General features: G+C 46.2%; 1 protein-coding gene across 1 annotated transcript in view; it reads left to right on the forward strand.

Moving 5' to 3' along the window:
* Positions 1 to 354: 354 nt before the first annotated feature.
* Positions 355 to 14880, forward strand: part of CAT (catalase) — a 44238-nt gene continuing 29712 nt past the window's right edge. The window contains exons 1-4 of the mRNA XM_089684626.1: positions 355 to 511; positions 10294 to 10465; positions 12865 to 12975; positions 13058 to 13188. Of these exons, the coding sequence (XP_089540752.1) occupies positions 446 to 511; positions 10294 to 10465; positions 12865 to 12975; positions 13058 to 13188 (480 nt within the window). The 5' untranslated portion in view covers positions 355 to 445. The remainder of the gene's footprint in view (positions 512 to 10293; positions 10466 to 12864; positions 12976 to 13057; positions 13189 to 14880) is intronic.

Consider the following 14880-nt stretch of genomic DNA (forward strand, 5'->3'; position numbering starts at 1 on the left):
GCCCCCCCCCACCCCTCCTCCACACTATCATGTGCTGTCACCCTTGTACTTCATTCTTCCCTCCAGCCTCTGACACTGACAGCTCTCCTGACCAATCCCACGCTCCTCCTCCCCCCTCCTGTCCTATCAGCGGCTGGCTACCCAGGAATGGGCGGGCCCCGGCAGTGTGTACATTGTACTTTATTCTTTTACCAAGACCATGACAGCTGACCAATTCCGCTCTCCTCCTATCAGCAGCTGACTCCTGGGGGGTGGGCGGCGCCTTGGGCTGTGCATTGACAGTACCGTTCTCTCCGGCCGCTGACACTCACAGCTCTCCTGACCAATCCCACTCTCCTCCTCTGTGCCCCTCGTCCTATCAGCGGCTGGCTCCTCGGGGGTGGGCGGACCCCCGGGCATTGTATTATAAGTGTGTGTAAGGGGCAGTGTACTGTGCGGGGCGATCATGGCGGACAAGAGGGACAAGAGTGCGGATCAGATGAAGCTGTGGAAGGAGAGTCGGGGGAACCAGGTACTCCCAGCCCGGGGCTCCCCATCTCACCCTGCACGGGAAAGGGGCTCACAAGGGCTCTTGGAGAACTACAGGGCCCAGCATGCCTGGAACTACAAAGCCCAGCATGCCTGGAGGTAGAACTGCAGGGCCCAGCATGCCTGGAGGTAGAACTACAGGGCCCAGCATGCCTGGAGGTAGAACCTCAGGGCCCAGCATGCCTGGAGGTAGGACTACAGGGCCCAGCATGCCTGGAGGTAGAACTACAGGGCCCAGCATGCCTATAGATGATAGAACTACAAGGGGCCAGCATGGCCAGAGGTAGAACTACAAGGGGCCAGCGTGGCCAGAGGTAGGACTACAAGGGGCCAGCGTGGCCGGAGGTAGGACTACAAGGGGCCAGCGTGGCCGGAGGTAGGACTGCAAGGGGCCAGCGTGGCCGGAGATGGTAGGACTGCAAGGGGCCAGCGTGGCCGGAGATGGTAGGACTGCAAGGGGCCAGCGTGGCCGGAGATGGTAGGACTGCAAGGGGCCAGCGTGGCCGGAGATGGTAGGACTGCAAGGGGCCAGCGTGGCCGGAGATGGTAGGACTGCAAGGGGCCAGCGTGGCCGGAGATGGTAGGACTGCAAGGGGCCAGCGTGGCCGGAGATGGTAGGACTGCAAGGGGCCAGCGTGGCCGGAGATGGTAGGACTGCAAGGGGCCAGCGTGGCCGGAGATGGTAGGACTGCAAGGGGCCAGCGTGGCCGGAGATGGTAGGACTGCAAGGGGCCAGCGTGCCCGGAGGTAGAACTACAAGGGCCAGCGTGTGGCCAGGGATGTCCGCAGGTTATGCAGAGCAAACAATGGAGACCTGGGGTTCTGGGGGACTACAAGTTCCAGGAGACAGAACACCCCAACCCTTCCAGGTCCTTCTCCATAGACCATTATCACACATCATGGCTGAGCTGTGAGTACAGACTGTGTTATAGACCTCATGGGAAGGGGGGGGGGGCATCATGAATATTGGTGTGTCCCAGTTCTAAGATCCAGGATGCTGATGTGTCAGTGCTCTGCAAGGCTTTGGTGCTGATGCTCCCCTGTTCTGCAAGGCTTTGGTGCTGATGCTCCCCTGTTCTGCAAGGCTTTGGTGCTGATGCTCCCCTGTTCTGCAAGGCTTTGGTGCTGATGCTCCCCTGTTCTGCAAGGCTTTGGTGCTGATGCTCCCCTGTTCTGCAAGGCTTTGGTGCCTGCGTATCAGTGCTCTGCAAGGCTTTGGCACTGATGTGCCCCTGATCTGCAAGGCTGTAGAGCTGCACATCGGTGCTCTGTATGAGTTTGGTGCCGGTGTGCCCCTGTTCTGCAAGGCTTTGGTGCCGGTGTGCCCCTGTTCTGCAAGGCTTTGGTGCCGGTGTGCCCCTGTTCTGCAAGGCTTTGGTGCCGGTGTGCCCCTGTTCTGCAAGGCTTTGGTGCCGGTGTGCCCCTGCTCTGCAAGGCTTTGGTGCCTACGCGTCGGTGCTCTGCAAGGCTTTGGTGCCTACGCGTCGGTGCTCTGCAAGGCTTTGGTGCCTACGCGTCGGTGCTCTGCAAGGCTTTGGTGCCTACGCGTCGGTGCTCTGCAAGGCTTTGGTGCCTACGCGTCGGTGCTCTGCAAGGCTTTGGTGCCTACGCGTCGGTGCTCTGCAAGGCTTTGGTGCCTACGCGTCGGTGCTCTGCAAGGCTTTGGTGCCTACGCGTCGGTGCTCTGCAAGGCTTTGGTGCCTACGCGTCGGTGCTCTGCAAGGCTTTGGTGCCTACGCGTCGGTGCTCTGCAAGGCTTTGGTGCCTACGCGTCGGTGCTCTGCAAGGCTTTGGAGCCTGCATGTCCTGTTCTGCAAGGCTTTGGTGCCTGCATGTCCTGTTCTGCAAGGCTTTGGTGCCTGCATGTCCTGTTCTGCAAGGCTTTGGTGCCTGCATGTCCTGTTCTGCAAGGCTTCGGGGCAGCAGGTCTCTCTCACACTGCGAAGGGCCAAATGTCAGTTTAGGTCTGCAACACTGAGCCTTAGGGATCTTATTGAGACCAGGGAAGTGTGGGAGTGGGGTGGGGGCTGTTGGTAAATTCTTCCAAAAACTTCTCTGCCTCAACAGTATAAAAGAAAAAAAATCTACATGTACAATAAAAGTACAGGATCCAAAATGAATATTGAATGCTCTGGATTGCCGGCTGCCACTGTGGGAGGGGGATGTGCTTTGGTGTACTTTGCAGCAGACTTGGTGGCCCTGTAGGGGATGAGGTTTCTGGAGGGGGCTGGGGGTTTCTGGAAGTGGCAGGGGGGCTTTCCAGGAACCTTGGGGCTAGTGTATGTGTGTCATGTGACACTCAAAAACCACACCAAAAACACAACATGCATTTTTTTTTTTTTTTTTTTTTTTTTTGGCTCGTTTTCCATTCATTTTATTTGGGAGGTGTTTTGTTTCTGTTTTTTTTTTTTTTCCAGCACCAAAAATACAGCAAGCAGGATTTTTTAACGTGCAGCGGCCCCGTTCTGTAGGAATGCATGGTCACACTTTTTCAGTGTCAACTATGGTGCCTGAAGGCTCCTGGGGGGGCCCCGCATGAGGTTGAGGGCCACTATGCCAGGTCGGTTGGCACTATGGGAACTGCGGGGGGATGGGGGCAGGGGTTTGCAGCTAACTGGAGGCCCAGGAGGGGGTAGGCTGCAGCCCAGAAGTGGGCCATGGCCCGATAGATAAGAACCTTTGTTCTAGGGACCAGATACATAGGAGCAGTTCTACTTACCCGATCACCCGCAGGCTCATAGTTGCCGGTGAACACACCTGATCTCCAGGTATAATTTAAAGATCACTTCAAACAATTGCCAGCCATGTGCACTACACCCGATAATTCCCATCTTTATGTATAATTAACAATCTGAGGATTAATGTCCAGGATTGGTATATGAGATGCGGTAACCGCCCCTGACACCTAGTCTGTGTATACACCGCCGATCCCTGATTGGGGCTCAATTGTGTGTCGGAGTTGATAATCCAATCATTTTAGGGTACATGTGTATGGACATCCAATCCTGGCTTATTCCCTCTCTAGGGATCCCAGAGGTGCTGCGTACAGCTCCCTATAGAAGTCCATGGCTGTACGCACCTCTACTAGCATAGGCGTACAGTACACTACTCTAAATGCACAGATCTGAACCCAGACAGAGATCTGCGTCCAGAGTCGTACGCGCTCGCGCGCAGATCTGCGTCCAGAGTCGCTCGCGCGCAGATCTGCGTCCAGAGTCGCTCGCGCGCAGATCTGCGTCCAGAGTCGCTCGCGCGCAGATCTGCGTCCAGAGTCGCTCGCGCGCGCAGATCTGCGTCCAGAGTCGCTCGCGCGCGCAGATCTGCGTCCAGAGTCGCGCGCGCGCGCGCAGATCTGCGTCCAGAGTTGTACGCGCTCGCGCGCAGATCTGCGCCCAGGCACAAATGTGCCCCCAGAGCTGTACGTGCATGCACACCCGTATAGCCACTGACATCTATAGGCAGCACCCCTGAAGAAGAAATAAGCCAGGATTTGATGTTCATACACGTGTATGCGTCCTCAAATGATTGGCTTATCGAATCTGATACACAAGTGAGCCCCATGCCTCCATGAGCCATTATCGGGGATTGGCGGTGTATGCACAGACTAGATGTCAGGGGTGGTAAAAGTATCTTCCGCATCTCCTATAAGCTGCTATACAGCCATGTGCCTGACCTACATTGCTTCCAAATAATTTGTAAAGCTTCTGGTACTGTAGTACAATCAGATTTATTACACGGTTTACAGAATTGTAATTGGGAAATGATGGATCGTTGCATTCAGTGGGTGATGCCGACCTGACCCATTGAAGGGAATGGGACCGGTCCATGATGCCACCACCCTGTGGAGCGGTGGGTTGGCGTTTTGAGGGTTAAAATACAGTGAGGCGGTGACATTGCCTCCTTACAGCCTGTCAAGCACTCTCTGAAAAGCATTCCACCGTGGATCACTTTTTGGAGGAGTGGAAATAATAGGCACACATGTCAGTAAGTCGTCTTATTACAGAAGGTGTTCTTATGGCTCATTTCATCACACACCCCAAAAATTCAAGGATTATTCCTCATTTCAGGACAGTGGGGGCTGCCGTGTGAGTGTAAGTCCTGCTGGCCTGATGTACATCCAGAAGTACAGAAATAGCCTAATATTATACAGCCAATTATTGCCAAGATGCATACAGCTGTTTCGTCATTATCATAGCTTTGACGATGTAAGGCTGACCCGCCTGCGTCTTAGCAACCAACCGAGCTGTACAGGTCAGCCATCATCATCCTAGCAACGAACTAAGCACACCTCTTCCCCAGAATGACAACGCTGCTGTCCCCTGTGCTCCTTCATCCAGAGTGGGGGCACTCTATTACAGGAGGTGTGCTACTGGCCTGCTGAACAGAGGGAAAGAAAACTATTGCAGCCACCACATCCAATAAGCTGCAATATATTACGTTTTTGGTTTAATACCTCTTTAATTAAGTTCAGGAAATGGTGTTCATCATTTTCTCTTGGGGGCTTTGTAATGTGTAGTGCACAACATGACATCACAACTACATTTTCAGGAGTAAAGGTACGAAAACATGCGGATCTGATAACCTTTTACCTGAATGTAGAGGGCAAAGGTTGGTGTTTGTTAGGAGTCTGGATTATTGTACGATGGTGAACTCCCTAATCTAGTAAGGAGATATCTGTGATTAAATGGTATAGGAAGATGAAGACGTGTGGATACATCCCCTCAGATATGTGATTCCAATATGAGATCCATGTGAACCATGTACAAGTAGACATTTTTTGGGGTTTTAAGAAACTTCGGTTACAAATCTTGACCGGATTAGACTGTTCCAGACCGTGTGACCGACTTAAATAGGCTTTCTCCTTTATATACCAGATTATGGCCAAACTGTGTAAATAACATATCAGGTTTTCCTTAAATATGAACTGCGAACAACCTCCCCGCTTTCTTCCTTTTTTTTTCTTTTTTTTTCTTTTTTTTTCTTCTGCTTTCCTACCTTTTTTTAGATCCCTTTCACATTATTACATTGTGGCAATGTAGACTTTCCTTTGCACAATACTTTAACAAACTTGCGATGGTGTTGAGCCATCTCTATGGCACCCCAACACACCCTGCTAATGAAGGTCCACAGCTCAGCATAACACACGAATATGCATTGCAGTATGGTTTGCTATGAAAAAAAACAAAACAAAAATTGCTGTAACACACCACACCTCAGTGGTTAGGTGTGATTCTATCCTAAACAATCATACCCAATGATTGCCAATCATGGGTAATAGTGGAAATGAGAGCCCACCCCTTTCTCCCTTCTCCGACGTCTGTTGCCCTCACTTCTATTGTTTGTTTTAAGACTTTTGGCCTCTATGCCCACAGTTGCACATGGATAAGACTTTTTTTTGGAAGCAGCCCTGAAGTCCATAGAGTTCGGAAGGGAAAGATCGTGGATACTATTCTTCATGGTTGCTACTGACAGTTTCTTGGGTGTAGTTGCCACCTCTTCTGGGAAACATCTTGACCTTTATGGGCTTTTTTCCTATTCATACCATTGCTTCAAATCCCCATTTTACTTGGCAAGTTTGAAACCTTGGCATGAACAAGGGGCTGAAGGCAGACCTTTGCATCTGCTATTCACCGTCGAAGTCTGACAATTGTAGATTGGAGAACCGAAGGCTTTCCATGGTAGTTGGTATAGCCTGTTGTCTTCGGGCTATTTCTGAAGGAAGGACTTCTCCGGTTTTCTTTAGCAACTGATCAGACTTTAGTTTTTTTTCTCTCTAGTGACACATAAGTGTTGAAGGGAGAATCTAGACGGTATGGGTAACTTAACCGGTCTTCCAGACGTTTAGCATGGGACCTTCTGTTTGTGACTAACAAATCTTACCAGACAGCCTCTTCACTTTTCACCTAGAAGTCCATAGACATGTTCATGGGGAAAAACATGGTTACTGGTGAAGCTTAATGGATGCTATGCAAGATCCTAACACTGATGTACAAAGCTGTCCACCATACTGCCCTGAACTACATCACTGACCTAATATCCAAGTACCGCCCAGCACGCACACTCCGCTCCTCACAAGACCTCCTTCTCTCTAGTTCTCTGGTCTCCTCCTCCCATGCCCGCCTCCAGGACTTCTCCAGGGTGTCACCAATCCTCTGGAACTCCCTGCCCCAACCCATCAGATTATCACCTACTCTCCTCTCCTTTAGGCGCACCCTGAAAACCCATCTCTTCAGGGAAGCCTACCCCACCCCCTGCTAACTTGCCGACCTCCTCCACTCTTCCTACCACTCCATCCCCCACAGCTACTATCTCCTCCTGTGCCACCATCCCCTCCCTCCTAGATTGTAAGCTCGAAAGAGCAGGGCCCCCGATCCCTTCATGTTTTGCATTGTATTGGTATTGTTCTGTCACATGTTCTGTCCCCCTTTGTAATGTACAGCGCTGAGCGAACCATTGGCGCTTTATAAATACTGTATATTAATAATAATACTTCGTGGTTGCTACTGATTTGGTGTCTTGAGTTTAGTTGCCACCGTTTTCTAGGAAATATCTTGACCTTGTGGACTTTTTTCCTGTTCATATCATTGGCCTCAAATCCCATTTTTACTGGGCAGGTTTGAAACCTAGTCCTGAACGATGGGTAAAGGGGTGAAGGCATCTTCTATCCACCATCGACAAGTCTGACAACTCAATATTGGAGAAATCAAAAGCTATTTGCAATACTTTGTATAGCTGTCTTTGGAATATTTTTTATTCTTCCAGTTTTCTTTAGCAACAAATTAGATTTTAGTTTTCTGCTCTCTAGTGATGTATAAGAGTGGGGGAGAGAATCTGGTCGTTATGGGCGACTTAATAAGACCTTCTGTTTATGACTAACAGATCTTATCTACAGTCTCACCAGAGAGACAGCCTCACTCTTCACCTAATCTCTGAATTCTAGTTACATTATTACAGTGTACTGACAGTCCATACTTCAGTCTCGATACGGGCCGTAGGATCAAAGATTGCCTGTGATGTCTGTCAGTTATGTGTCAATAACCCTCGTTTCAGATGTTTTGCAAGTAAACAGACCTTGATTTTGTTTAAATAGTCTGTGGTCAGCAGTTTGATTTGGCACTGGGATGATCCCGTGATTTGCTAAGGGCTTGTGTTATCACTGACTTGTGAAACGCCTGGTGGTCATGTTGGCAGAGTTTTGGCTTTGAATGTTATCCAGACTTCTTATCAAAAATGCAATGCTGTGTCTATGTCAGGGTGGATAAAAATCAATGATTTTTTTTTAAAAATCCGATTTTTTTTTTTTTTTTTTTTTTTTTTTATCGGATTTTTTTGAATAAAATGCTTTTTCAGGAAAATATATTACCATCCAAAGGTTATTCCATCATGAAATAAATGAAATAAAGATTAGTTTTTTAATTATGTAGAATAAGGCTGTATATGTTTAATTTTTTTGGTAAATAAATTCCATGACTCCATTCACAATGTCATGCTCTTCCAGAGGTTTTTGTAAGATTATTGGGCAGTTTCTCTGCCTACAATATATTATCACAGATGTTGGTTTACTTTTGCAGTTCTCAAAACTGAATTTGACTCAGCGGAGATCACATGCCTCTTCTTCACAGCAAAAATGTTATAACATGAACAGAGTTAAGAAAAAGACCTTCATCCTAACTTCTACAAACCTATGAATACAGAATCAACCCCTTCACTGCTAAGTTTCAAGAAGTTCAGTGAATAGAATAGAAACAATATTTTTCTGATTGTTTGGAGTGGAATAGATCTGCACAAGAAGAAAGTGAAGCTAAGTGTGAGGAGGAAGGGGCAGACAGTCTACGTTTCTTCAAATATATATATTTTGTTTAGCCAAATTAGTTCCCAAACATGGATGTTTAAGCAAATACCATATGCTGGAATGTTATTGTTTCAGTTGAATAAATCTATTTAAATTGTTATTATTAAGGTAATCTTTTTCTCCTTCCTAAGTACAACAGAAAAGTTGTCCAAATATGAATGATTAACCTATTAAACTGGGGATAAAAAAACTAATATGAAAAGTTGTTATTCTAAAAATCTTCATCTACTTGTATATTAAAGTTATACCAGCAAGAATTAGTCTTTATGTAGAAAACTAGGATTTACATCAAGCCTTACTGACTAGTGATTTAAATCGTGATTTAAATCAGTTTGATTTAAATCAAATCCACCCTGGTCTATGTAATGTTTTTGTAGAGGTCTTGGTGTTGTGGACTTGCTGGTGGTTTTGAGATCTACTTTCTGTATAACCGTGCTGGAATAATCTCAGGAACCATGTAGCCAATGGAATGTTACAGCTAGTCTAACCTTTTTGTACATCGTATATTACAGTCAATAGAAGCATGTGATCTTTGTGTTCGCTTGAAGTCTTATTTGGGCTTACAGACTTTTCTATTTTACTTTTCCATGTATTGAGGCTGGTGCAGCATTTCAAATAGTCCCTGGCTTTTGTTTCCTTGCCATCGAAATGTAAAAAACGTATATGCCGACTGCAGGACTGTTAATGCATTTGGTTGCTGTGGCTGTTCAGTAAAATACCTACACATATACCGGCCACTAAGAATAATGACTGGCCACTAAGAGTTGGCCTGTTGTCCGCAACTCAAAGACAGACTAGTTACAACCTTGGATACCTGTTCAGTTCTTTAATTGTCTATGGCAAAAGCAGGGACGGACTGACAACTCATGGGGCCCCCGGGCAATAGGGGATCATGGGGCCCGTGTCCTTGCCCACACTCAAAGCACACCCAAAAAAGCCTATAAAAGGTACCAGGGGCATTTCATGGGGCCCCCTACTGACCCCGGACCCTCGGGCAGTGCTCGAATGGTCAGTCCGCCCCTGGTTCACCAACAGCCAATCTTTCCTCACCTGATTTGCTCATACTTCACCCAGCCTCACTTGTTCTCTAAAGGGTGACAAGCCAACAGCTGCAAACCACTGAATGGCACTCCTCTGTAAAATGTTTAAAGTGAACCTTTTTGCAGGTTCTCTTGATATCCCCCAATAATACCCAACTATCTGCACTCCCAGTTTAGTTTGCCCGCTGGAGCCCTTAATTAAAGTCCTTTTTTTTTTTTTTTTTTTTTCGTTTTGAGCTTACACAGGGCTAAAGAACTTCACGTAAGACGGCCACTAAGAATGGCAGTCTCTGGAGTTGGTTGTTGCCAGCAACACAAAGACAGACTAGTTGCTGAAAAAAGAGGTGCAGCCTTGGATACCGGTTCAGTTCTTTAATGGTCTATGGCAGAATGTCCACCAACAGCCAATCTGTTTTGGCAAAGCTGATTTGCTCAGGCTTCCCCCAACCTCAGTTATTCTCCAAAGGGTGACCAGCCATGGGCTGGGACCACTGAACAGTCCTCTGTAAATGTTTAAAGTGAACCTCTCACAGGTTCTCTTGTCTTGATAGCCCTTAATAATGCCTAACTACCTGCGCTTCTCTTTAGTTTGCCTGCTGGAGCTCTTCAATAACAGCCTTTTAGAGCTAATGCAGGGCTAATGACCTGCGTCTAGCAGTGCTCATGCCTGGCAATGGTCCACTCAGGTGCCGTGGGAGGTGGGTAGGTCACTTGTTCCTCTGTATTCAGAAGTTCTGGGTTCCTCCAAGAGCTTCGTCAGGCAAAGAGATTGCCATGAAGTTGCGTATCAGCAGAAGGAACCTTAGGGAACCTTACAATGAGTCTACAACTGTGCTTCTGTAACTTTGTAATAGTCTTCTCATCTTCTCCTAGAAACCCGACGTCCTCACAACTGGTGGTGGTAATCCCGTGTCTGATAAGTTAAATCTTCTGACTGTTGGACCTCGAGGGCCCCTACTGGTGCAGGATGTGGTGTTTACAGACGAGATGGCACACTTTGACCGGGAGAGGATTCCTGAAAGGGTGGTGCATGCTAAAGGAGCAGGTAGGTGTATGTGCTGTCTCTACACAAAGGTCCTCTTCCCTTTTTAAAGCTTTTATTTTGTCTTGGCTGGAAGGCGATGGGGCTGCCTGCATGATACTTTGAGGGGTTATTTACTAAAACTGCAAACTCTGTTGCAGCTCTGAATAGAAATCCGCTTCCAGGTTTTATTGTCAAAGCTTAATTGAACAAGCTGAAGTTAGAATCTGATTCAGCTGTGCACGGTAGCCAATCAGATCCCGAGTGCACCCGTTTTACTAAATCTACCCCTTTGCTTGTATATGCAGCCCCAATGTTCGTCAGGCACTAACGTTTCAGCATTTTCCTCTTTTTCTGCATTTATCTATCTGTTCCTACTAAGAAACGGAGGTTACCTCTTCCAAGCTACAAATATGGTTGAGACCTGCCCTGAAATTTGTGAATGTTATTGGTAGTTATGACATGTTCTTGATAAGAATACATCTATACATCACGCCTGATATTACCAACAGCAATGCACGTGTTTCAGAGTAGACTTATGGGACGTAAAGGCTTATAAGGGAATCGTCACTTAAAGCAGGACTTTACCCATAATAACTTGAAAAAAATGGTTCATTGGCAAGGAACATACATTCCAGATTAATAATTATGCTACCTAAATTAGCGTGTGTTGTAAATTGCCTCCAGCAATGTTTCTGTTCCCTCTTGTTGGAGACTGACATTTTACTGAAGGCCAGAGCCCCCTGAGCAGCAGTAAATCTTTTTAGGCAGTCAGCAAATGGGCCTCTACATTTTTGGCACAGTCAAAAATTAGAGGGCAACTGAGCATGTGCAGAGCAGGGTGAGACACTTTATTGCTGGATTTTAAACTGTATAGGTACTTATTTTTAATGTTTTACATAGTGAATAACTGCAAAAGGGGCCGGCCTGAAATGATCTAGTGGGACTTAATTTTCTGACTGAAGTTCCACTTTAGGTAGGGTTGTCATAAAGTAAAGATCAGATTTAGATGAGATAACACCGATATTAGTTGGGTGTCTAAATACTCTTGTGAGTCACACACCTGGCACTCTACATAGCTATGACTTTGACATCTGTGTGAGCTTTGCAGTGGATGCTGGGTCACCTGCTTGCTCACTAGACAGGTACTTGACATCACACAGCTTTTTGATTGCCCGATGAGCAGGTAGATATCTTAGGGACTTTCAGCAGTAATTAATGGTGTCTCTTTAGTAGTGTAGTACTGTGGTCTACTGCTCACACAGTTCAGTTCCTTTTTATAGGGACATTATCTGCATAGAGTTTGATGGTTAAACCCTTACATATACCCAGTGAAGTGACTGGCCTCAGGTGATACACAAAGATGAAACAAATCCTCCTACATAGGTTGTACTTGTTTATCTGCAGTCTTCTCTCCTCTACATCCGTTTAAAGTCCTGAATTTATCAAGATTGTCTGAGCTGTCAGAAAAAAGGGGGTGGAGAGCTGAAATTACACACTGCGAAGCGCAGTGAGGAGAGCTCTTAGAGCTGATTGGAGAGCAGGGACACACACCCCCTTCACACAGCTCACAGGAACAGAGCTGAGCTTGTCAATCACATGCTGTGCCCTCCCTGTCACCATTTTTCTCTTGGTGTCAGGAAGACTCATTAGAAGTGATTCATGCTGATCGCAGAGGAAGGAGGCAGTGGTCAGAAAAGACTAAGCACACACTATAGAGGGATATGCTTTGTTCATATTTCATGTTTGAGGTTTACAACCACTTTATCTTTGGGTGCTCAATTTTAATCCCACAAAAGGGAAAAAAGTTAACCAGTGTTCTTATTGGTATATCTGTTTGATGCTCCATGTATTTCATTGTCGTTTTTAATGGGCAGTTTGGTGGCTTAGTGGTTAGCACTCCTGCTTTGCAGCATTAGGCTCCTCTGTTCTCCCTGTGCTTGGGTTACCTTCCACATCCCAAAGACATGTTCATTGGTTGGCTGGTAATTGGCTGCTGTACTAATTGGCCCGAATATGTATGTGAAATGGGGAACTTGGATTGTAAGCTTCTTGATATACACCGCTATGTAAATTGTTGGTGCTATACAATACAAATACACGTAATAAAGTAAATCTGTTTGAAAAATATGAATACTGACATTCATGACTTCTTTGAAAATGCAAAATGTTTGGCTGTCCTGCTGACCAAGTAAGCAGATCAGAAAAGTCTCAGAAATGTCCATCTGTATACCTGTTCTGGGCCAATTACTCAGTCAGCTAGAGGTGGCCTTGTGTTCTGCTAATGTCTATGTACATCCTTGCAATGTATATAATATACGTGAAGGGTTTTTTGTTTCTTTTGTTTTCTTTTTCTTTTGGGTTTTTTTTCTGCTTCATTTATCCAAGAAATTGAATCTTTTATGGTGACCCACTGTTTTCAGGGGCCTTTGGCTATTTCGAGGTGACCCATGACATCGCAAGATATTCCAAGGCTAAAGTGTTTGAGCACATTGGGAAGAGAACTCCGATTGCTGTGCGATTCTCCACCGTCGGTAAGACTCTTCTCCATTTCCGGTTATAAAGGTGTGCTGAATCTTCAGTAGAGGTGACTTTTCTGTGATCTCCTCTCTGCAGCTGGAGAGGCGGGTTCCGCTGACACCGTGCGTGATCCGCGAGGCTTTGCCTTGAAGTTTTACACCGAGGATGGGAACTGGGATCTGACTGGCAATAACACCCCCATTTTCTTTATCCGTGATGCCATGTTGGTGAGTTGTCGTCAGTGTTCTGTCTTTTTATTAAATGTTGGTTGGTTCCATACTGAATGCACAAGTAAGCTTTCTAATGTACCCTATTGCTTTGTAGCAGAACTTCAGGTTTACTGTCTTTTTTATGCCTCACTTAAGTTGGCCATACATATTCGAAGTTTGGCTGTATGGCCACTGTGGTTGAACAGAAGTCGATCTGCCGATCGACTTCTGTTCAATCGCCCTGTCAGATTTTATCAGTTTGATCAATGTTGCAGCCAATAGGCTGCAGTGCTGATCTGTGTATTCTGACATAGGGGAGTCTTCCTGTTATCAGAATACAAAGACACATTGGGGAGTATTTTCCCATCCACCTCGAATGTGTGAATGGGGCAATTAGGTCCGTCCCCCTTCTTTTTTTTTTTTTTTTTTTTTTTTTTCCATTTAATTGAATGAAAAAACTGACCAACCTATGGCCGGCTTTACACCTATGTCCAGTGTTATCGTTGCAAACCTTCCTTATGTGCTTGGTTTAACACACCTCCTCTACCGACATCCCCCCACCTCCAATCCAGATATTGGTAGCTGGCCATCCTGTGAATGCTTTTAGGATAAAGTGACTGTTAAAATTTTGCTCTCATGTATACCCCTCACTCCCAACTGCTGACTGAGCAATGAAGGACAGGAGGACAAGCAGCGCACTGATAGCCTCAGCTGTTTCGGCTACCAAACTCATAGATCTGGCCATTGCAGTATTGCCTAACTGGGTCAGTATTGGTTCTCCCACCCCACAAGTTCCTGCTGTGCAAGTGATTCTTGGAAGTCAATAAGAAGACTGTGGTACTTCTATACAAGCAGTGGCTTTATTATTTATTTTTTTTTTTGTACATAACTGGATTAAAAGGTGGCCCTTTTTTTAAAATTTTGCCTGGTGTCCATCTTCCACGAACAGCGACACCAGTAATGCATTCTGCAAAGTGTATGTCTAGAAAATTGTTGGAAAGGGTTGGTCTTTCTTAACTTATTACTCCAGAGGAAACCCTAAAGTAATCTTGCAGGTCTTGGGGAACCCTTACTAAAACACATTCATCGGGATTGAGTGGGGAAAAATGTCCCTTGCTTGGTGGTAAGTAGAAAGGATGCAACCCTTGCAGATAACTTAAAAAAAGCTCGTTGGGGGTCATGCTGCAGGCCTTACCAAGTGGCATTGGCTGTAGAACTCTGCAGGCACTGTCCGTTGAGGGGAATCGGTCAGCCACAGGTCAAGGAACCCCTAGATACTTCTGCAGGAACCCTAATGTTCCCTGGAACCGTGGCTGAGATTGACTGGGTTAGATCCCCTTCTCAAATTTTTATTGCAGTCTGTGTCTCCATTAAGGAAATGCACCCCTTTTATTTGTCCTTGTGATCATGGTCACTAAGAAAGTGAGGGGAAATCCAGCATTTTTACAGTTGTCCAGAACAAGAGGTGAGGGTATGTCTTCCAATGTCAAGACTTTTTCTAGGGACAACTGTTAGTTTCCCTGAACTTTCGGAGATTGCTTCTAATTTTCTGTTAGGTCTATGGGATAGAAAGTGAAGATAAATTTCCCTAGTAATACGCAGACCTAAAAAATAAGAGGTATGGCATTGTGCACATACTGTGAACCAAGCTCTGGTAAGCAGGGTTTTACTTCCATTATATTAGAGCTTCCAGCAAGGGGTTCAATGAGC

Source organism: Staurois parvus, unplaced genomic scaffold, assembly GCF_062004578.1.
Source record: "Staurois parvus isolate SC_StPar_1 unplaced genomic scaffold, SC_StPar_1.0 ptg000350l, whole genome shotgun sequence".
NCBI lineage: Eukaryota > Metazoa > Chordata > Amphibia > Anura > Ranidae > Staurois > Staurois parvus.